The sequence below is a fragment of the Eublepharis macularius genome, chromosome 14 (assembly GCF_028583425.1).
Source record: "Eublepharis macularius isolate TG4126 chromosome 14, MPM_Emac_v1.0, whole genome shotgun sequence".
Taxonomy (NCBI): Eukaryota; Metazoa; Chordata; class Lepidosauria; order Squamata; family Eublepharidae; genus Eublepharis; species Eublepharis macularius.
Genome location: NC_072803.1, coordinates 23,667,990 through 23,692,423, shown reverse-complemented (window position 1 = coordinate 23,692,423; position 24,434 = coordinate 23,667,990). Strand labels below are relative to the sequence as shown.

At 42.8% G+C, this 24,434-nt stretch overlaps 1 protein-coding gene across 1 annotated transcript in view; it reads right to left on the bottom strand.

Moving 5' to 3' along the window:
• Window positions 1–24,434, bottom strand: part of UNC5D (unc-5 netrin receptor D) — a 300,179-nt gene that overhangs the window by 30,238 nt on the left and 245,507 nt on the right. Inside the window, exons 13-15 of the mRNA XM_054998048.1 lie at window positions 21,103–21,271; window positions 14,906–15,133; window positions 6,164–6,313 (exon numbers count right to left, since the gene is read on the bottom strand). Of these exons, the coding sequence (XP_054854023.1) occupies window positions 6,164–6,313; window positions 14,906–15,133; window positions 21,103–21,271 (547 nt within the window). The remainder of the gene's footprint in view (window positions 1–6,163; window positions 6,314–14,905; window positions 15,134–21,102; window positions 21,272–24,434) is intronic.

The window sequence follows — 24,434 nt, the reverse complement described above, 5'->3', positions numbered from 1 at the left end:
CTCCAGAGCATCCAGAGGGACGGGGACACCACTGCTTTGGTTGTGTCCCACAACGGAAAGGAGATTTTGGATCTGGTCCAGCGGATTAAGACCACCGGCGAGCATTCGTGGTGGGAAACCCTCTTTGGCTGGAGCCCCACTGCCACTGGAATTTACAATTTGGCTTTGCACCCGATCGTTGTGATTCTGGCCTTCCAAGTTTTATTATGTGCCTCATTACTTTATTTGGGCTGTTGGAGCCGCCGACAGCTCCAGCAACTCCAGCTGTCTTACCGCTTGGATCACTATAACCCCGACCTTCTTTTGCCTTAAGGGTCGTTCTTGGCGCCCTCCTTTAACCCTTGTTTGTTTTATTGCTTATGTTGTTATAAACTATGACTATGTTTTATTATGTGTACGGATCCTGCACCGGCCCCATGGACGCTCTGCTGCTGGACTCCGCTCCGAGGCCCTCTTGTGGACTAGGGGGGGACATATCTCTCTGCCTCCCAGCCCACGGCCCGTCTCCAGACGACCGCCAGCAGCGCCACTTCCATGAGGACTAGAACTGTGTGCCTGAAGCCCTTCTCGCCGCCTGCCGACCCTGCTCTGCGGATTGACACAGACAGCAAGGGGGGGTGGAAGTGTGTTTTGGAGCACATGAACTAAGCTTGCTTGTTCTTGTAAATATGCAACCCAGTCCAGCAGCTGTACTGCGGACTGAGCCGTCTGTGATCTTTGTTGCTCTATTGTTTTATGAATTTCTTTCCACTGCTTTTATGAATGTTAACTCCCATGAATTTAGCCCCGAACTAGTCCCTCTCTCTATCTATTGCAAGTGCGCCCATGAACTTTATCCCTATGAATTTGATTTTAACCTTGAATTGCCTTCCTAACCCGACTCCCTCCGCCGAGGCAGTTCTAGTCTATGAATTTGATTTTAATCCAGCCATATTGAATCGGTCTTTTAATTGCAGAGTTTATTTTTCTGTCCCCCATGAGCCCTTCCGCCGCTCACCCCCCATGAATTATTTCTCCGCACTTGCTTTTACTATTGCTGCTATCATCTATGAAATTGGTTTTAACTTCCTGAATTATCATTTTAAACCCCATGTATCTATGTATTTATGATTTTAACCATTTATGAATTAGCCTACCCTCAATGAATTATGCCATGCTTGCACATTTCACTTTACCCTGTATGAATTGCTTTTAATTGTCCCTGCTTTAATCCTATGTATCTATTTATGATTTTAACTATCCATGAATTGATTCATGTATATTAATTGCTCCTGGTTTTTAGTGCTTTTAACCCATCATGAATTCCGTATGAATTACCTTCAATCATGAATTAATCAATGTACACAATTATGAATTATTGCTATTTATATGCATGAATTGCTCATTGCTGCCTATACTACTATGAATTGCTATTACTTATGAATTATTGCTATTTATTCTGACAATTGCACTTAGCACACCCCCTGGTGTGAACCCAGAGACCTGCAGCCCATTGGCTGATCTAAATTGCACTTATTCGGTTAGGTGGTCCTCCAAACTAAATTTTTGAGTGACGCCTCCCCCTCCTCCCCTTCCCACTCCTTCTTCGCTCGAAGCTCGACCACCGGACATTGCCGACCACCTCACCTTTGAAGCCAAGTTCGGAGACCCGCGCGCCTGACGTCCCGGGGTCTCCGAGGGGGGGAATTGTTGCCAAGTAGGCCCCCTCCCCTGCTTTAAGGCCTGCCATGAACTGTGCTAAAGTTTCCTGCGTTGCTGTTTTACTGCTACACCAAAGACTGCTTTGCACGTGTGTGCTCCGATACACGTGTCAGTTTCCTGCCTGCGTGTCAATTATCTTGCTGCTGCAATAGACTGTGTAGTTTACTGACTCCATGTTTGGATAACTGCACAAAGGACTCTCTTTCTGGGCAGCCCTGCCCTGACCTGTATCTGGAATTCCCAGTGTGTGTTTGGACTGTGTTACAAGTGTTCCCCGTGCCTGCTTTGCCATCTGCCACGGACCGTGCCTGTTCCCTGCTTTGGACTGTGTTTTAAAGTGTTGTTCCCGCTGCCTCCATGGAAGCCTGCCTCATATGGGCCCAAGCCGCTGCTAGCAGCCGGGCGCCTGCCGGGGAAACCTCCAGCGAGCCTGGCTAGGCGCTCCCTGGTCAGTTCCCGCCTGGAGCCTCCCACGAGCCGGTCGCCGAGCTTGCCCTCGCTACCGGGCAGCCTGCTATCCAGCCCCAGCTATGCCCAGCCGGCATCCATGTTCTCAGGCAGCCAGAAGACCCTGGGAAGAAGACTGCTTTGAGAAGCCATTTCGGCGAAGCGGGCACACCACGTCCGCAGCGAGAGCCCCTCGCCCCGCTCTGCATATCTTAGGAGCCGCCCCGGAGAAGGAACTAAGTGCCGACCATCCCAAGCACTTAAAGAATGCATCTCAAAGAAACCTCCGCATTCCAAAGCTGATGATATCAGGACAAGCCCTGTCCGCTGGAACATCCTTTCAGCCCACTTGGATTTCCCCCTCCCTCCTTTGTCCCCTCTTCCTGAGGTGTCACTTATCACAATCTGATTACCAAAGTGGCCCATCCAAGCCATTCAGTAGCCCATTAGACCCTTTGTTTTAATCTGTGAGAACCACCAAGTACAGCACCAGCCCCAGGGTACGTTTTGGGGTATTTAAGCTGGTCTCTCAGACCACTCGGTGCCTCGGCCATTCCCATCCAGAACCCCTCGCTGTCTGTGGCCTCGGCCATTCCCTATCCAGACCTCCTTGCTGTCCGTCTGTGGTTCCAGTGCTGGCATTGGGCCACCCTCGCTGTTGTGTCTCTGCTTCGCTCCAGGATAAGTGAGTATTTCCCCTATCATCGTTGGGAACCAGCTAATGCGAATGTCTCTGTATTTCCTACTCTGTATTTCTTAGACCTTGTATGTTCTTTGTATGATTGTGCAAGCTAGGCTTACGCTACACTCAATACACGTGTTTGAACCTGACTCGTTGTCTGCCTCTTTTTCACTAGAGTGTCTGGGATCAGGACCTCCGTATACATAGGTTATGATCCTCGCTTAATATTAATAGTTACAGACTGCTACAGCTAATTCCCCATTATAATAAAAGAGCAGTTCTGGTAACAAATTGTGATAGCCTATGGCTATAGACAATAAACTCTTTGGACTTGGAAAACTGTATGGAGTAAACAGGAATCCATCACATGCAGTCCAAAGCACACTTTTCCATTTTACCTCTGTGATAGTCTATCACTTCATTTATTGGCAGACATAGACCAGTTCTGAAGTAGGTACAGGTGTGAAACAGAAGGTGTCGATTTGCACCTTTTGAGTGGCTTACGGGGTGTTTAACTTTCATTTCTAATTATTTTGTTTATATTTCTTTTAGTTGTATACTGCCTCTCCAAGCACATTCACAGCAGTTTCCAAGCAAAATCATATCATTATCATCAACAACAATTATAACAACGAAAACCAACAGAAACCATATACAACAGGATACAAGAAAATATAGTAGTAAAACTAAACTAAAACTCAAGTCGGCAACAAACAAAATGTAATTCAATGCCAAAAAAAAGCAGCATAACATAACCAAAAGCTAAACACTGGCTTGGATCCTGCCATCTTTTTCATTCAGTCTTGCTCAGTTCCCCTGCTGATTACCCTGACCCTCATGGCTATTGCCTGTGTAGAACCCACGATTCCCAGCAGAGATCTTTTGAAGAAGACTCCCTCCTCCCTTTTTCACCACTGGGAAAGCTGGTTGAATCCAACCCACTGAAATCTGCAGATACAATTCAAAATAACACATTTGTAACAGCTGTTGCTAGTATGTTAATCTGTCCCTCCCTACAAAATTCAATCTACATAGGAGAATAAAAAGAGACTTTTGTATGGTGCTGGGAGATATTTGGTCCCAGAAGAGAACATTCCACAAATAAGCTACCAGTCCTTCATGGCCAACTCCCTCATTCCTGAAACCAGAAGAACAGAGAGCAGAGGGTTCACTGATAACTTCTATACTTGGGCAGAGGCCTGCTGGATTAGGTGGTCCTTCATGTATTCTGGTCCCTATTGGGTTAGGTCTTTAAATTTAATAACCAGCACTTTGATCAGAGCCTGGAAATGAACAAGTTTCCAGTGCACCTGGGGATGAAACACACTTTTCCTCTCTTGCTCCAAAAACATTTACAAATAGTTCCTTTCAGTGACCTAAGATGCTGATCTTCTTTGCCTTCCCTTGAAATGGAGTTATTGCCTGTCATATCTAGAACTGTGGCTTGTCTCTTTTCTCCACAGTCGGGGACAGAGGGTGGCGCTTGGGGAGAAATTGTCACCCTGTCACCCATTGGTGTGTGGGGTCCCACAGGGGGCAATACTCTCCCCTTTACTGTTTAACATCTATATGCGCCCCCTTGCCCAGCTGGTGCAAAGTTTTGGGCTTGGGTGCCATCAATATGCAGATGACACCCAGCTGTATCTGATGATGGATGGACGGCCCGGCTCAGCCCCAGATGTCCTGGAACATGCATTTGCAGCCGTGACTGATTGGTTGAAACAGAGTTGACTGAAACTGAACCCAACAAAGACGGAGGTCCTATACTTGAGCCATGGGGGACTGGATTCGGGACTCCGGCTTCCGACCCTCGATGGGGAACAGCTTGTGCCTGTTCCAAGGGTTAAGAGCCTGGGGGTGATCCTAGATGCCTCCCTGAAAATGGAGGCACAGGTCACAGCGGTTGTCAGGTCTTCTTTTTTCCATCTGCAGCAGACCAGACAACTTGTCCCTTACCTGTCTACCTGTGACTTAACTACAGTGATCCAGGGGATGGTCATCTCTAGGTTGGATTACTGTAACACGCTCTATGCGGGCCTACCCTTATGCCTGACCCAAAGATTACAGCTGGTGCAAAATGCATTATGAAAGCACCAAATAGGGTGCATATTACACCAGTATTGCGCAAGCTGCATTGGTTGCCAGTGGAGTATCGGATCAGGTTCAAGGTTTTGGTACTGACCTATAAGGCCCTGTGCGGACTGGGGCCAGCGTATCTGAGGGACCGTCTCTCCCCATATATTCCCCAGAGGACTCTCCGATCAGGAGAAAAGAAATTGCTATCAGTCCCTGGCTCCAAGGAGGCCCGCCTGGCCTCGACTAGAGCAAGAGCTTTCTCAGTCTTGGCTCCTACCTGGTGGAACACTCTGTCTACCGAGACCAGGGCCCGGCAGGATCTACTATCTTGCCGCCGGGACTGTAAGACAGAGTTGTTCCACCAGGCTTATGGCTGAGGCTGGGCCTCCGCTGGCTGGAGGATATAACATCTACTCCCCTCCCTATGAGAGCTGCCCACCACTGTTCTGAAGCTGCTGCCATGTTTCAATTGCACTGCTGCACTTTCTGTAATCGCCACTAAAAAAAAAGAGTGCTGCTATTTTTAATATCTTTATACAATGCTTTTAATGTTTTATGATAATGTTTAATGAAATGTTTTAAATGATTTTAATGCTATTATCCGTCCTGAGCCTGTTTGTGGGGAGGGCGGAATATAAATATGATAAAATAAATAAATAAATAAAGTAGTAGTACAGCAGAGTAAATCTGGAAAAATGAAGCTGTTGCAATAGTCAATGAGTCCATTCCTAGAGGAGGTGCAAAGAGTGTGGGAGTTTGCATGCCAAGAGGAGATTACAGAGCTTAAGCTAGCTACGAGATTTTCTGCTGGTGAAAAAGGAAGTGGCATCCTCTCCGACAGCTCAAAAAGGCCATGCTAAAAATCATGTTACCTACAGGTACAAAAGCCAAGGGAGACAGTTACATGAAAGGGAAGTTGGATGAGGTTGAATAGAAAAGCTGGCTGAATCCAACCCTATGTATTTATTTATTAAATGCGTACATGGTACTAAGGAGACCATTGAACTTCATTCATTCATTCATTCATTCATTCATTCATTCATTCATTCATTCATTCATTCATTCATTCATTCATTCATTCATTCATATTATTTATAGTCCACCTTTCTCAGTGAAACTCAAGGTGGATTACATATGGCTGAGACATCCAATAAACCGTGTGAAAAATCTGAAAAACAACTTTATACAAAGAAAATGTTGGGATCTCGAGAGCTGTCTGGGAATTCAAAAAAAATGCAAGTTTTGATACGCAAATACCTGACATGCTGTGAATGGTTTGATTCTCCAGAGGAAAGGGGGGATATCAAGGACAGAGATCTGAAGACTGAAGGTATTCCCTTTGAAATGCAACAGCTTTGGTTCTTCCAGCAACTGCCCACCATGGTGCCTTTCATCTGAAACTACTTCCTGCAGTGGAGAAGGGGAAACAGGCACACAGTGTTAAAACCCACACATTATTTCCTTCCATTATCTTTGCTTAGCATGCCTCAGAATATGGCCCCAATCAAATCTTGATTCATTTGATATTTGGGACTTTTCCAGAATTGCCTTTTTTGAAAAGGGTTTCTTCTACATCAGAAGATGGCTGCCATAGTGCAAGAGGAATAACGGGCAAATTTCCAGATGCAGGAAAAGTTTAAAGATGAAAAGGGTTTCCCAATTCTTTCTTCTATTGTCCCAATTTTGCTTTGTGCCGTGTTCCACTTCACAAATCTCGTATAACTAGGAGAATTTCTAAAATTTTGTCTGGAGTTGAAGCATAGATGGTTTTGTTTTGTGACAGCTGTCAGTTTCTTCCATACATCTGCATCTGTTTTTCATTTCTGTTGCCCTTATATTTTTAAAAAACTACCCAAAAAAAGGAAAGAAAAAAAGAAATCAATGCAATTGTACACATAATAGCATTTTTAGGACTCCTTTTGCATGCACTGATGTGCACTCCAGTACACTGGAAAACCATCACAACGAAACAATGGAACTGAAAGCAGTGGAAAACTGCTTGCACATAATTTGGTATGAAAAACCATGAGATATAATCATTTACCTCTTGAATTTTTCTGTCAGGATAAGATAATCCAGGAATAGGAATGTGGATCCAACTCAGATCCTTTTGGGAGATGACACCAGGTAATTCACGTAGGTACATGCTGTTAAGTCACAATCAACTTAAGGTGACTGTGACAAGGGGCTTTCAAGGCAAGTGAGAAGTAGAGGGGGTTTGCCATTGCCTTCCTCTGCAGCCTTCCTTGATGATTGCCCATCCAAGTACTGACTAGACATGGGCACGGACAGAAAAAAGAAAACGTACATGGTGTTCATTGTTCATTGCCATCCACGAACAATGAACATTGATGAACATGACCTGTTCACGAACATGTTCATTGTTCATTGTTCGTGGGGGCCAGCAGGCTCTCCTCCAGCCATCAAGATCCCTACCACAACATTCCCAGAAACCCTACCTCAGCAGGCAGCAGGAAATGTACCAATAATAAACAATAGCGTGGCCCCAGAGCCTGGCAGCAGCCCTGGAATCTGAAGGGGTAGATCCCTACCGCACCACTCCCAGAAACCTTACCTGAGCAGGCAGCAGGAAAGGTACCAGTAATAAATAATAGTTTGGCCCAGAGCCTGGAAGCAGCCCTGGAACTTGAAGAGGTAGATTCCTATCCCACCCCACACAAAGAAAATTCAAGCTCCGATGCACTCTCCCTGTCTCTCTCTCAAAATGCCAACAGCAACTGTCTCTCCCTCACTGTCTGCAAAACCAGAGCTGGGAGCCACCGTCCCCGTTCTTTGCTTCCTTGTAACAAATTTGGAGCTCCACACTTGAAAGGAAGATCTACCTATCAAGCTAAATTGGGCTTAGATTGGGGTTTCCAGGGCAACACCAGGAGTTCAGACAGAGTTCAGGCAGTCCCTGCCTCTAGTTGCCAAGGGAATTGATTGCAGGTGCCAGATTGTCTGGCTTGATGAACAGGAATGAACAGCAATGAAGGAGGCTTTCAACAACCACCTCTTTGTTTAGAATGGGGCCTCACAAACAGCTTGTTCGCGAACAGCTGACTGGGCTGTTCGTGGCTTTTGTAAGTTCGTATTGCTGTTCATGCCCATCTCTAGTACTGACCCTGCTAGCTTCCAAGATCAGATGAGATGGGGCTATACCGTGCTACCTTCCCTTCCCCAAGTAATTCAGAATTCCAAAATTAAGGGGTAAATTTGAATGAGAAAATTTAGTATCTCTAGAACTTTTAGGTAGCGTCAAGTATACAGAACTCATCATACTATTATGTATGGTTGCCTTTATGCCTTGCTTGCGGCCTTCTGTCCAACCACTGTTGGAAGCATAATTATGGCAATATGGAGTTCAGACTACATGGTCATATTTGGCAGTATATATACAGTATATATGTACAATATATATGTAGCACTATATATACAAGGATGCAGTGTGTGTATGAGTGCACGCGAATGCCAAAAAATAGCCTGTCACAAGGAGCAGAATAGACTTGTTTCAAAATGGCCATAGTTGTTTCTTCAATATTTTGCAGAGTACCTCATCCGATATTATTGCAGGCAGTTAACATAACATAACATAACATAACATAACATAACATAACATAACATAACATAACATAACATAACATAACATAACATAACATAACATAACATAACATAACATAACATAACATAACATAACATAACATAACATAACAACTGCCTGCAATCATTTATTCCCTTTCCATATTTATATGAAGTTCTAGATTGTGAGTTATTGAGATTAGCTCTACTAAACACTACTCTACTAAATACTCTACTAAATTCAGGAGGGAAGACCCACAGCTGTGTTGGTCCGTAGTAGATGATTTGGGTCCTCTAGCACCTTATAGACCAACTAAATTTCCACAGTATGAGCGTTCAAGAGTCGGAGCTCTCTTCATCAGATCTCTTTCTACAGATCTGACGAAGGAAGCTTCGACTCTCAAAAGCTCATGCCCTGGAAATCTAATCGGTCTTATATGGACCCATATAAACAATATTTTATTCATCTTCATTAAAATAAAATAAGAATAACTACTCTTCATGCTTTTCTGAAAGGAAACAGGAATTCTGAAGCAGTAACTGTATCCTTAAGAAAAAAGGAGGGAAATAGAAAAACTTAATTTAAAGTATTCCAACTAGAAATGGTAAAGAAATAAGTAATTCAGAAAGACAGCACACTAAAACTCTTGTTCCAGTGCTACAAGACTCTTGTTTCAGCGCAGATGATTTTGTGTTTGGTTTTTCGTATAACATATATGTAGACATGAAGGAAATTCAAAAAAAGATATCCTATAGATCACATTTCAATTGCCACATTTCCTGATCACATTCCAGATTCCATTTGAAAGTAAGATTTGTCTGGAGGATTCTATTGCAGAAGCTCTAGATCAGGGTTGATCAAAGTTTTAGACCCACCAAGCAACAGAAAACATCTTTCACAGCTTCAAAAGCCACAACATACACGCAGAAGCTTTACATCCATATCAAATTATTAATATTATGTACCATCAGAATTGTATGTGCTACATCACACTTAATAAATGACAAATAAAAAATAAATAATCATTGGTAGAGGTAGGACTTGTGTGAGCCTCCCTGTTGGCAGTAATTCTTCTATAGTACATTTTTAGCTCACCCTTGCTCCAAGGAACTCAGGGAAGTATACATAGAATCAGGGCTCATTTTGAGGGGGAATGTGCAGGAACACAGTCCTGGCAGTTCCCCAAAGAGGACACATGACAGGTGGCCCTGCCCACCTGACTCTCATCCATTTTGGGCCCGTTTCGGCCTGGATTGGGGCTGAAACGGCCTGGATCGGGCCTCTGACGGGTGGTGGATCACTCTCCTGCTCAGTAGCGGCTCAATCCTGACCATTTTGGGTCCCTTTTCAGCCATTTTCAGCCCCTTTTTGCCATTTTGGGCCCAATTTTGGCCCTGAATGGCCAGGATTGGGTCCAAAACAGCCAGGATAGATGATGTCAGGGGATGTGGAACACGCAAATCACTTATGCTAATGACACACTTCTGGTGCTGTCAAGGGGTATGGCATATGCTAATGAGTTATGCTAATGAGTTATGCTAATGAGTTCCTCTTTTTCTACGAAATGACCCCTGCATAGAATTCCCTGTTCCTGTTTTATCCTCCCAACCACCATGTTAGGTAAGTGAAGCTTTGAGAGGTTTTAAGAGTGGACGAATTTAATACAGTGATGGCCAATTACTACAACACAAGACAGTAGAAAAAGATATTGAGTTGTTTTGTCTTCCAGATTTAGCTTTCGATGAACTTTCTGAACCAGCGATGAGTCTTCCCATTCAAGTCAATGAAAGCACCACGTCTGTTTTCATAATCGTTTCATATTTTGAAATAAATGCCAACAAGATGTTCTCGATGGATGGCATCATGGAAATAAGACACGGAATTTGGGATCACTTTTCAAGAATGTGATAAGGCTCAGATTTCTTCCCAGCATTGCAGGTTCTCCGTCTATTGCAACACTTGCAAGGTTATCCAATGGTACATTAGAATCTATCAATGCTTCTTCAAGTGCGTCCTTGCAAAACACCATTTCCTGACAATTTGTTTGCAGAACATTAACATTATTTTTACAGCTATGCTACAAACCTTGTAAAGAATATAAATAGGGGTTTTAAAAATGATTCTACATACATAATTTTATAAACCTCTACCATGCCTTCTTTAATGACCCTTTTTCTAGGAGACGCAAAACATAGGAAAGGTGTGTTTCCTCATCTTGATCAGTTCCCTGTACATTTTTTACAATTCCATCAGCTCTCAAAGGGCTGGTATTGTACAGTCACTTTAAAACTCACAATGCTTTAGTTGAATATGCCTTTTCGTTCTTTTACAATCACCGTTAAACCAACTATTCTTCTTATTAACTTCCAAAGGTATCCTGTCAAGGTTCTTTTTCACATTTCAACTTGCCAAGTTCTTCTGACTTGGGCTGTACCACTTCAGACTGCAACTTCACTTGACTGAATGCTCCCACAGAAAACAAAAATCCCTGTTTGTTAGGGGAAAGTGAAACTAGAACCCTTCTCTCTGATTTAGTTTTCAATCTGGAAGATTTTTTTTCTATTGAGGAAAATTCCACTGTGTGAGCTCCCGCTGTCAGAATGAAGTGGTACAAAACAAACATTGGAGCAACACTCCAGTCAGAACGAAGCCAGTCATGAGGAGAGAAGAATGAATCCCCCAGGCTCCATCCTGTCAACTTGTTTATGATTACTTGTAAATAGACTTTGGTCTTCCACACATCTATTTAGATTTTCTTTCCCCAGCCCAGTGCTTCAGCCCAAAATATATATTTGAATGCATATTTTGCTTTGCTAGGCAATGTAATATTACTCAGTGTATGTCTGGATGTATGAATGTTCTAATCATGCATTGTTCCTGAAAATATGTTTGTGAACATGCATCTTATTTCATTATCCTGTAGGTCAGGAGAGGGCAAAGTTTATGTTTATGGGAGTTACTTTGATTTCAAGAGCCTTGGGAGCCACCAGTCATCCAATAGTGACTTGATGTGTGGAGCCAGTCACAAAATGGCAGCTTGGTGGGTGGAGCCAGTCATAAAATGGTGGTTTGTACAAAAATTGCAGTCTGAGCAGGTCACCAGTGCTCAGATGGGAAAACCTTTCCACTGCAGTAGGAGAGACAAATAGGAAAGCTTGTTGGTGCTGTCATTTTCCAATCCCAAGCAAAGATGCACATGAGTGCCTCCTCCTTCTTTGGATGAAAGGGGAAGAGGAGAGAAGCTGCTGTGGCAGATTTAAAGGGAAGAATAAGAAAGCAATTACAGCAGCGCAGGAGGAGGGTCAGAGAGATGCTTTGAATTGCTTGGAGAGTGAGCAGTTGCTCCTGAAAGACCTTCTATGTTTTCTATGGGTACCAACAGCTATATATCAGCTGCTGCCACTGCAGAACTCCCTCTAAAAGTGTCATGGGGCACCAATTGTGGTTGCAACCACAGAGAAAGCAGAGGCTCCTGCTAATATACACTTTCCCAACCTGCACAGAGGCCTTGCAGCACTTTTAGGAGCTCTCAATGGGAACTGGCAGTCAATACCAATGGAGAACATGTGACCAATACCACGTCTAGTTTGGCCCTAAGCAATACATAGGAATCCATTTGTGGATGATCAAATTTGGTGGATAAATTGAGAAGTGGACATTTTCTAAGCAGCTCTAGAAGTAACTGCACAACTCAATCTTGAAACTCAGAAACTGCATATGTTCTTTAAGGCCCTGCTTTGTGCCCTAATCCATAATTTGCTGTGGTGGCAAATATCAATAGGAACTTAGTCTATTACATTTTGAAGCCATTTTGGCTGTACAAACAGCCTTCTTGAATAGAAGGTGACTGCCCCCAAAAGGTTCATCCTTCTGAACTTTGCTGTGTGTTGGTTTTGAAATAGATATTGAAACACTGAGTGCCTATTCTGTCCTTCCCCCTCTGAACTCTAGGTTGCCCTTTTCTGCCTCGAATGGGGACACTGGCTGGTTATATCAATGAGATTTCTCGAAAGCTGTTTCTCATCTGTGGCTCAGACACTGCTTAGTTGATTCACTGTTCACTGAGATTGCCAACCATTTATGCGAATTGCTTCGTAACCCCTTGTAGGATTGTGATGTTATGCTGCATCAAAGCATTTCTTTCCTCCAGAAGGAACAGGATTGTCTCTTGGAGGTGAGCTGCCAGATCCTTACTCTGCTGTTCGAGCACGTTTCCAGGCTTTTGCCATCGGAGAGATGGAGAATGTTGTTTTCTTTCTGCTTCCTTCCAATGCAAGTTAGGGAATTCTATGGCCCCTTTTGTTTTAACAGTTTTTGTATTTTGCCTTACCAACCCAGAAGCCTTGCCAAACTCTCAAAACTCATTACTCCAGATACAATACAGAGGAGCTTTAAGCAGTAGCTTGGAAAGCCACCTGCGTTGCATAAGAAAAATGTGTATTGAAATCGCCCTCCTTTGACTTTTGCAGAAGTACATCTGGTTTTGAATCCCCAGGAAACACTATATATACCCAGTAGGGCTTCCTTGTTGTAAACAGAGTAGTTGGATGTTGGCATCATTGTGAATGGGGTACCAGCATGAAATCTGGCTGGCATTACTGGAGAATTTTTAAAAAGGTGCCCTGAAGTAGTTCTAAAAGAGCTGCTCACAAAATTGTCTGCTACTGAATTTCTTCACCAAAGTTAATTGTCCTTCGGTTGTCACAATACAGTGACAGAACTGTATTCAGTCACTGAATCCAAAGCTATCACTGGATTTTTGATACGTGCTTTGTGTTTTAATCCCAGAAGATATGTGGACCCAAAATATTCTGAATGCTCTTTCAATCATTCTGCACTACCATTATTATTGTTTTAGAATGTTCAAAGTGGTTCGTGCATATTTATTTAACAAAATTTTATACCCTGAGTTTCTGCCCTAATAAGGGCCACTAAAGCAGCCCTATATGCAGTTACATGTGATTACATGAATGTGTGGTTAGAGTCCTGGAGCAGCACTGGAGAAATTCAAGCTCACACTCCGCTGTAAAACTTAGTAAAAAGATGCCTACATTGAACTAGACCATTGGATTCATCTTACCCATTGTGGTCTATAAGAAGAATTTCAGGCAGATAAATGTCTTTTCCAACACTTGCTACCTGAGATGCTTTAAATGGAGATGCCATGGATTGCACCTGGGACCTTCTGCATACAAAGAAGAGGCTGTACCACTCAACTACGGCCCATCCATAGCCATGGGTGGTTTAGCTATGGAAGGGTTATATCAGTGCTTAGTTCTCACGACTCTTTCTTACACACCCAGGGTAATGCCAATTGTCACTTTGGGGTCAGGATGAAAGCAATTTTCTCCAGGCCAGTTTGGCTAGGAATCCTTGAGATTTTTTTGCCATCTGCTGGGTATGGAGCAGTGGTCACTGGGAGTGTGCGTGGGGGTGGGGGGTGTTTGTGAATTTCCTGTATTGTGCCAGGGGTTGAACGAGATGATCCTGGATGTCCATTCCAACTCCATGATTCTATGATCCATAAAACAGTCCATAGAGATATAAGGACAGATGGACTCACATTCTAACTGTATCTGAAGAAGTGAGCTGTGGCTCACGAAAGCTCATACCCTACCACAAATTTTGTTAGTCTTATAGATGCTACTGGACTCTTGCTCTTTTCTACTGCTATAGACATACTACCACAGCTATTCATCTTGATCTAAGTCCATAGAGATGATACGGATGGTATTTTTTGCATTTCAGTCTTATATCCCCACTGCTCTTAAAGGGCCTTATCTAAGACAACCCTAGCGAATTTGTGGCAGAGGCATGATCCAATACAAAGTCTTCTTGATTCATAGCTCAGGCCGGGTTCACACACGCAGGGGGATGGGGTGACAATGAGGGGACAAAGACCTGAAGTGGAAGAGAGGGGGGGGGTCACATTTGGGAATGTTCCTCAGTGTTAAATATTTGGACCCCTCCTTTCCTCTTGGCTAGGTGGTTTTATAGAAAAGAAGCATGGCACATAAGGGGAGGAGACAAAACATTTTTCCCTGATGTGCTAGTTTTGCTTATTTATGATGTTCTTCTCAGAAGAAATATTCAGAGGTGGACTTCTCACATCTGCAGTCTAACATGGTGCAGGTCATTTTCTCATCTCAACATGTTACCACCTTATTCTGCTGCATACGTAAACCAGCTCAGTGCTCAGAGTCATCATGCCATGCCCCAAATAACATAAAGGCAAGCAGATGATAGGCAAAATAATGAAGATATTTGCCCCAGTGTAAGTATAACTGGACCAAACAAGCACCCACTCTTCCTTCATAGACAGGTCAGTTTGAAATTTTCCAGTACCACAATTTGGGCACAGCAGAATCAAGAACAGGCATTAGAAAAAAAGAAGACAGACACCTCAGTCTCCATCTTACCTGAAATGCACAGGGAGTGTTATCTATGCAGTATACTCTCAGGCTGTAATCCAGTGAATTGCAAGACATACAGCCAAAGACTGCCACTTTCAGTTCTTTAATGGAACATTCTGAGAGAGGCTCCCCAATGAGAGCATAAGTTCCAAAAGAGTCTAAGAGAATGTGGCAGGCATATGGGTCCAACAAGCAATAGCAGGACGTGGTTTCCTCTTCCACAGACATCACTTCCTGTATAGGTAGAAACATTAAAAACACTCAGAAAGGGGAATATGTATTATTATCCAGAACTAGCATTCAAACAAAAACATTGTGGTGATTTTGTTTTATGTTTTCTGAATTAGCTTAGAATGTATAACATTATTAGTATTAGTATACCCAGCTCTTGGGAGACAGCTATTATGGTCCAGGAGATACCAAAACGGGAAGCCCAGCAGATACTGAAACTGGAAGTCCAGTGCAAAGAACAGAGGACTGGCAGTGTGTTTTTACCACTGGCTCTTTCAGCATACACTGACATAAAAACTGCCTGGCTTGATACAAATATCCTCATTTTGGTGTTGTTTTTCCCATGGGAGAAATAAATTCGTTGAGTTTTTCTTTTCTACCGGTTTCTGTTTCCTCAGACTGAACTTTCCCCATTAAAATTAATGCATTTTAAAAACATTATTCTTGAGGTAACTGTGTGTAAGTGACAAAAAATGTCACACGAATGGTGAGAAAGGAACAAAATAATTAATGACAGCAATGAAAATGAGGTGAATCAACACTGATGACAGTTACGCCATACAAAATCAGGGATAAATTAAAATGGCTTTATCAGCTCAGTCCTCCTGACGCACAGCAACTCAACGTGCACCTGTTATAATTTTATGTACTGCCCATATTTTGCAAGCTCTGTTAATACAAATGGACAAATAATTATGAATGTGTATGTTCATATTTTGGGGCGGGGGATGAATTGCATGCTCATACAAGCTCTACCCACCACCAGGCTTTTGGTACATACAAAAATAATGGACAAAATCAAACATTTAAAATGGAAACACCCAGAAACCTCACAGGGCCATTCAGCCTCCAAGTGACATTCAGTGACAGTCTGGAAAGCTGCCATACATCAGCAACAAAGGGTTCATATGGAGGGTTGGATAAAACCAATTTTTCTGCTGGTGAAAAAACAGAGGAATGGTCCTCTCCTGAACATCTACCAAGGCTATGCTGGGGCTCACTGCAATGACACAGTCATATGGGGCTATAGGAAGGAGGAGAATTAGGCAAGATTGAGCCAAAAAAATTATGGCTGGATCGGTTCAAAGACTCCAGCATGAAGCTGCTGTACTGGGATACGTATTCAGATCTGATGTTATCAAACTCCATCTTCTCAGTAGGAACTCACTCACTATAGAAAAGTAATCTTTTGAGGGCTATGTACTCTATTTTCTTTGCTTTGCCAATTTATTACCGGTTGGGAAGCATTCCTCACAGCCGCTCTGAATTGTTTCATCTTTTGACTGGATCTTATTTTTGCTTATGTTCTACAGCATAGCATACCTGTCTCTTGGTTTTCTGGGCCTTCTGGCTTGTTTCTATCTCAGGAATATACACTTACTAACATTGATTTACTCAAAAGATTTATATCCCGATTTCTTGTCATATAGATGGTACACAAGGTGGCTCACAAACAATATGAAATCCAAACATAATAAAAATATAAAAGGCCACCTCAAGAGCCACCTAGCTTGGACTGCTTGATAGAAACATCTACATTAATTTTTTTTAAAAAAACAAAATCTAACAGTGCAATTCTAAGCACAGTAAAACCCTTTTAAGTAAGTCCATTGAGGTCAGTGGGCATAGAAGTGTGTAACTCTGCTTAAGATTGTAACTGTAAACTATGTTATGCAGTAGCCAAAACAGAATAAATGCAATCATAGAAACACTGATTACATTTTCAAAGTATCAGAATTTTTTTTTTAAATCCGCAGGCAGACATAACATCAGCAATCAGCAACAGGATCTACCAAACCACTTCAGGGACCAAAACAAAAATGCCCTTCAGAATGAAATAATTTCTAAAAAAAACAAAATGGAGGGGGCCTATGAGACCTCCTGGAGCAGAAAATCCTAGAGTCTGGGACCCATGGCTGAAAAGGCCACATTAGGGTATCACTTCAAGCAGGGCTATTTTTCAACTGGAACGTGGTGGAACGGAGTTCTGGAACCTCTTGAAAATGGTCACATGGCTGGTGGCCCCGCCCCCTGATCGCCAGACAGAAGGGAGTTTAGATTGCTGAGTGGCGTGGAGGGCAATCTAAATTCCCCTCTGTCTGGAGATCAGGGGGCGGGGCCACCAGCCATGTGACCATTTTCTCCGAGGGCAACCCACTGAGTTCCACCACCTCTTTTCCCAGAAAAAAAGCCCTGACTTCAAGCATCTGAAGAAGTGGGCCTTAGCTCTCAAGTACAGCTGCCAATTCTGGGCTGAGAAATTCCTGAGAAGTTTGGGGGTAACCCCTGGAGAGGGGAGGGACCTCTGTGGGATTTCATGCCATAGCGTCCATCCTTCACAGCCGCCATTTTATCCAGGGAAGTGATCTGTGTAGTCTGGAGGTCAGTTGTAATTCTGGGAGATCTTCAGACCCCACCTGGAGGGGTCTAAAGATCTTAAAGATGTTGATGTTGTTTTGACAATGAGACTGGAATCCAAAGAACAGATAAAATAATTCCATGAGGCCATGTGGGACTGTGACTTGTACTACTGAAACAGGAGGTCGATATGGCAAATGGCTTTTTAAATGAAAGGGAGGCTTCTGGCCACAATTCCCACCATATGCTGGAAATTTTCCACATAATGAGTTGCGAAGGAGAAGAAAAGAGGGTTTCGGAAGGCACCAAACAGCAACAGCAGGAACGCTTTTAAAAAATAAGCAAAGGAAAACAAAACAAGGGTAATTATTTTGTAGAATCACACCGGAGAGTGGTGCCGGTTTTGTCTCTCACGCCCACACTAAACACTGAAAATGCTGCGCTGAATAATACAGAGCTATAATCAGCCATGGATCTGCACTCCAACTGCAACGTTAATAATGTGTTGCATGGTCCCATGCATGATCACTCAAAAGTAAGTCTTACTGAGTTTAATGAGATTCCCTCCCAAGTTAATCTGTGTAGGACTGACGCCGTAAAGCATTTAAAACAATAGGGTGAATCCTGCAGAAGTGCAAGTGGAAGGAGTTTAGAGAGACGGGTCTCCCCCACTTTCCCATTTCCCAAGCAAAACTTCATGCACACTGAAAACTTTTTTGCTGAAGGTTGGGAGACTCTCATAAACAAACTATACAATGGCACAGGTGCAGCTGCAGTGAGGAGGGGGAATTACTCAGCATCACCTCCTCTCATCTCCCATCAATGGAGATCTTGCTCCTCCGATGGCCAAAGAGGGAGAGTTTGAAGTGAGAAAGCAGAAATTGGTATGGAAATAAAGAATCATGGTTTCCATTCACACATGCAAGATGCAAACTTAAATGGGGTTTTGCAGGGTGAAATACCAGGAACAAGAAATTTGAAATAATCCTTGAGCCAGCAGGGCCATATTTAATAAGGTACTACCTAGAAATCCAATTTGTTCAGAAGGCAATAGCAATGATGTATAAACAATTTTAGTACAGCTTCCCACATTCACGCTATTTTTTCCTCTCTTGCTGTCAGGGAGAGGGATCACTTGGAACATCAAAGCCAATATGCAAGACCTGAACAAGTGTTTGCATCAGAAGCCTGATTAAAACATTCACTACAATAATGCTTATACTAATAAAAATCTTTCATCTTGCATGTGTTGTTCTATTGCATTGGGCCGTTGTTCAGTAAATGGCTGGGAAGGCTTTGCAATATAATATTTCAGTTTTATTCATGGATTTCTGGCTGATAGCTGAATGAGAATTCAAATAGCAGGCAGACGACAGAACTACTTTAGCAGCAGAAATGGCAGAAGCAAGACTGCCAGGGTACTGGGATGAAGACTTTTGTAAGCATTTGTCCTTCCATTCCCATCCTCTGGCAGTGAGGCAAACAGGACTGGCTTCATCTCATAGTGGACACATTTAAAACAGTTCTTTGGGTTTGCAAGATGCTTTCAGTGGCGATATTGTTAGAAAGGCAGGGTGGGAATGCTCTTAAACAAGCAAACAATTAAATATGGTCCAGACTGTTCTTGCTGTAGACTAGGACAGAACCACTCATGGAGAAAGGTGGTCCATGGTAGCTTTGCACTAGGATAGGACAGAATCACTGCAAGGAAATGAAGTCCATATTGTCTTGCAGCAGGCTAGGATAAGGCCACTCACAAGGAAATACAGTCCACAGACTGAACACTCACAGTAGGATACGACAGGGTCAATTGCAAAGAAATATGGAGCACAGCGCCCCTTTGTAGACTGACAGAACCACTCATAGAGAAAAGTGGTTCATGGTAGCTTTGCACTAGGCTAGGAAAGAGCCTCTACAAGGAAATGTAGTCTACATAGTCTTGAAGCAAGGATTAGGGTTGTTTGGTGGAATTAATTCCGCTTTACCAAATTTCTCCCTGAAATCCAGCAATCCATTTCTATTCCTCTTTTTAAGCATTTGAGTCAGTTTTGAATGAATTCTTCTTTCATGAAGAGGAAGATTTGATTCAGATTTCTAAGTAATGCATTTATTTATATACTATCACCATAGTTGAAAAATTAAGAACAAGGTGAGACATTAAATAAACAATTAAACACAAACTGGGACTTGGCAGCATCAGACTGCTTTTTACCATTTGTATCATGTAACAGTGGCATAATAACGGGCAGAAATCCACAGGTGAGAAAGTCTACACTATTACTTGGTTTAAAAAAATCAAGATATATTAATGAGAAATCAAAGAGAATTTCTCATTTGAAAGAGGTAAAGAGAATAAGAAGAACCAACTGCTATATGTAAAAAAGAAAATTTCCAGAAAAAAACCCTCCTTCCCCTTTCACAACCGTAGTTAGACTAAGACTAGTCCACAGTCCAGGACAGAACACAGAAAGAAAAATATGGTCCTTCTCAATAGCCTTGCAGTAAGATATGACAGAATCAATTGCAAGGAAATATGGAAAGCAGCAGCCCCTTTGTAGGTTAGGGGAGCAACTCACAAGGTAATATGATTTACCATAGAGGAGATAGTAGGGAAAGATGTTTAACTTTGTTCACATTAACAGTATTTATCAATTACTTCAAATATTTTATTCCCCACACTTAATTGATTCCTGAGGTGGCTAACAATATTCCCATAAATAAAAAATAAAGCAACCACAAAGCAACAGATATCAAAAAAGTAGTTAAAATGCCATTACCCACAGCTGTAGCAAACAAAAGACCAATTAACAGCACAGCAGAGGGGAAAAAATCTTTAAAAGCCCATGAGCAGCACAAAACCAATACAAAACCTTAATGCGGGATAAAGGCACCATAACAGGGTGAATAGTGAAGCAAAGTGAAAGACAGGGTCAGAAACACACTCAAGGAATGGCCTGTGCAAAAAAGTATTTGCTACCCAAAGCTAAAAATATAAGAAAACTGGCACCAGGCAAAGAGTTGTGGGAAGGGCACTTCAAAGCTGAGACATTTCAAAGCTGAGGTGCCACAACATGAAAAGGCTCTGTCATTTGTAGGTGCTTGCCTCACTTCAGAGACAGTGGTGTAGCCCAGGCAAGGCTGGTGCCAGGGTTTCTGGCACCTGAGGTGAGATACCTGCCCCGTGCGTGCTCCGGCCCTGCGTGATGATGTCACTTGTGACATCATCACACAGGAGTGTCTCCCTCACCTGAGGCAGGCGGCAGCGGCGAAGGGGTGGAGAGGCGAGCAGGGATGCAGCCCACTTCCCCACTCACCTCCCCGCTTGCTGCCACGCCACCGACTTCCCGGGGCTGAGCCAAGGTGGGTGCAGTGGTAAAGGGGCGGGGGGGACAGGGCCTGCTTTTGGGTCAGGGGGTCGTTGGGGGCCGGCTGGGTGCCTCCTTCAGACTTCAGCGCTTGAGGCGGCTGCTGGCACAGCCTCCATGGATGTGCCAGTCCTGAGCCCAGGCTATCCCAATCTCATCAGATCTTGGAAGCTAAGCAAGGATTTGCCTTGGTTATTAACATCTTTAAGCCCTCTTTCTTCTTGTTCTTAGGGGACAAGTTTCACTTACCTCCCACTTCCCTTGTTGCTTTTTCTTTCTTAAGTGGACATTCCAGTGTTCAGAGTTCACTTCTGCACAGTGTGGTATTGTCAAGGCGAATGGAGTGGAGACTGTCACTTCTGGAGGGCCACAAGTTACTTCAGGACCAAGGAGGACTTCACTGCCTTCTGGCTGTAGGCTTTGCAAAAAGGGGTTTTAAAATGATGAAGGAAATTAAAAAGCCAAATCAAATCAAAAGCAGCAAAGGTTAACTGAAAAATCTGTAACTTTCCAGATCTAAAAAATGTATCGACAAACACTCTGAAGCTCTATTTAGGAAAGGGCCTAGCCATTTATAAGCAACACTGGAGAACTCTCCGCAATAAATCTTTTTTTTTTCTGGAGAGTTCTTCAATTGCTCTTAAATCCCAGGCCCTCATTGGCAGCCCCCAACTGTGGTCACTCTCAATTATTTCCCACCACCTACAGCAGCTGTAAGGTAAATGGGGTGCAGGGTGGAAGGAGACTTCTTCTCATCTCAAGCCAGAAGAGAACTCAACAGCAATGTTACTTACCCTGATTTGTTTATTTAAAATACTTCTATCTTGATTTATCCCCACAGACTCATCACAGCTAACAAAGCAACATGTTGTAAACACAGAAAGATAAGTACAACCATCAACCAACAAAATAATAAAAAAAATACTTACAAAAAGCCACTCGCAAGGTATAAATCTAAGAAAAGAGCAAGCACTGTGCATTTATCATACCAAGCCCTTGCCTGGGAAGATCTGAGGAAATCCAGCCAGCAGAGGACAAAACAGCCTTGCTTTGCATAGTTGTGGCAGACTGAGCGCACCCAAATCAGCATATTCTGCATTTCACTAAGGACTCTTGGTCCATGAGTCCAAAAACAAATAAATGCACTGGATTATTGACCTTGGGCAGTAGTTTGTAGCTTCAGCACCATGGTTGGTACCAATTGTTTAGTTCAGAAATGCAAAACTAGCAACTTCAGAGCCTTGCACAGGGGAGGATTTGAGTAGAAAAATGCATGCATTTCTCCCTTTTCCAGACATACAGACTAGTATTTATTTGCAAAGCTGGAGAATACTGGGAATATGCCCAGACTCCTATTTGGTCTTTGCATGGTCCCATTTCAGTGGCTTATTAACAAGCTCAAGGCCGTCAAGTTTGCTATTCAAAAGTGCAAAGCTTAATCATTTGTTTGTTTTTTAAAAAGACAAAATCAAGCCCAACTTGCTTCCAGCATCAAGTGCTGTGAGCATCCATTCTGATCCTTGATTGCTGTGGGAGAAGTTATGTTTGCTCAATATGCCAACTAAATATTTAAAATCTCTGCTGCCAAAATCTCAGGGCTGCACACATCTGTTAGGCATGTCACATATAGTCACAAACAGGGAAGTTTAGCTAGAAAGAAAGAAAGAAAGAAAGAAAGAAAGAAAGAAAGAAAGAAAGAAAGAAAGAAAGAAAGAAAGAAGGAAGGAAGGAAGGAAGGAAGGAAGGAAGGAAGGAAGGAAGGAAGGAAGGAAGGAAGGAAGGAAAGAAAGAAAGAAAGAAAGAAAGAAAGAAAGAAAGAAAGAAAGAAAGAAAGAAAGAAAGAAAGAAAGAAAGAAAGAAAGAAAGAAAGAAAGAAAGAAAGAAAGAAAGAAAGAAAGATCCATCAGGATCTATTCAATACCTGATCATTTATTGTCAAGTCAGAGTTGTTTAGATTACCTCACATTTCAAAAGGAATGCTTTTAGTATCAATGGTAGCAACAACAAAAAAGCCTTAGATGATAGAATTGCCATGCTATTCTTTGTTGTTCAGAAAGCACTGTGAAGAGTATAATATTTTAAAGCTGTGCAAACAATTATGGCACACCGATGGATCCTCACACAAACATCTCCAGTCAAGGTTGATTTTCTTGTCTTGAAAACATTTTGGTTCTGTCCCTGAACAAACTCGATGAGTAAGACAAGTGGGGGGGAGGCATTAAGTTCTGAAATATCCAATGAGAATCCCCCCCACAATATGTCTATCTTTCTGACCTAAATTTATCACCATCCCACACAAACTCATTTTCCCTTCCATGCTGTATTAAAGACAGAACAAAAACACTCTCAAAATTGCAGAAAATGTATAGTGAGCTTCTTTTAAATAAATATAGTCTCACAAACCCCAAAGCTTTTATATTGCGGTTTTTCCATCATGGCGACTGATAGCACACATTCTTGTGTACTCTCATAGCCAAAACTTTTATATTGCATATTTCCTATACCACCTGATTTGTGTCAAGGCTGTTAGGAAGGAATCACACAGAAATGGAGTTGTGAGGATGACTTATGATAATATGGTAAGGCTCTCTGCAGGTGTATAGGGGTACTTGCAATTATTCTAACTTTCTGCCCAGCAGCAACTTCAGAGAAAAGTAGTTTCTGATGATGACGTTCTATGGGAGATTCAGAGCCTAGGTCCATGACCCGAGCTTCAAGATATTTCCTTCTACCTGAATGCTCAATTTTTCCTTCTTCTGAGTGTTGGCTCAGCCAAATTGGAAGCCTTCCTCCAGGCACTGGACCCCTCTTCAGAAGAGACACTTGGAGAAACGTTTCAAACTTGGCTGAACAAAGTAGTAGGATAGAAGGTAGAGCTATAGACATCTGGGATTATCTAGAGTGGAGTATGAAATAGCCCAATTTATGTTCATATGCCTTTTGAGTGGAGGATCATGTGAAACCGTGGACTGACCAGAGAATACATCCAAGGCTTTTCAGTTTAGGGGGGGGGGAAAGATCACTAAGAATTAAGAACATAAAATGTGACACATGGCTAGCTATTTACAGAACAATTAGTTTTCCCTCCAGTCAAGAACTTTAAACCGCAGCAGACTGAGTTTGCCATTAGAAGAACAACTATTTAAACCCTTTAAACAAATGTCTGGATTAGCGACTGTTCCCTTTGTCATTTCTTTTTATGTTTGTTTCAATTGTTTTCCACGATTTCATTTCCCCACCTTTTCCTGTAGTTTGTGTACCTTCCTTTCTACGTGTCTACACTTTTGTGATTTAATGTGAAATTTAGACAGTACTTGTAGATACAATATATATCATTTGCATGCAGGGGTTTTTTTCTGGGAAAAGAGGTGGAGGAACTCACTGGGGACAGTCATCACACAGGTCGTGACCGCCTGGGAGCATCCCTGTGCTCCACAGGGGGCCCAATTCAGGCCAAAATCAGCCTGGAATGCACTGCTGCCACTCAGGAGAGCACTCCCCTGCCCGGCAGTGCCCCGATCCCGGTCATTTTGGGCCCAAAATGGGCCTGGCAGCAGCCCAATCCTGGCTGTTTCGAGCCC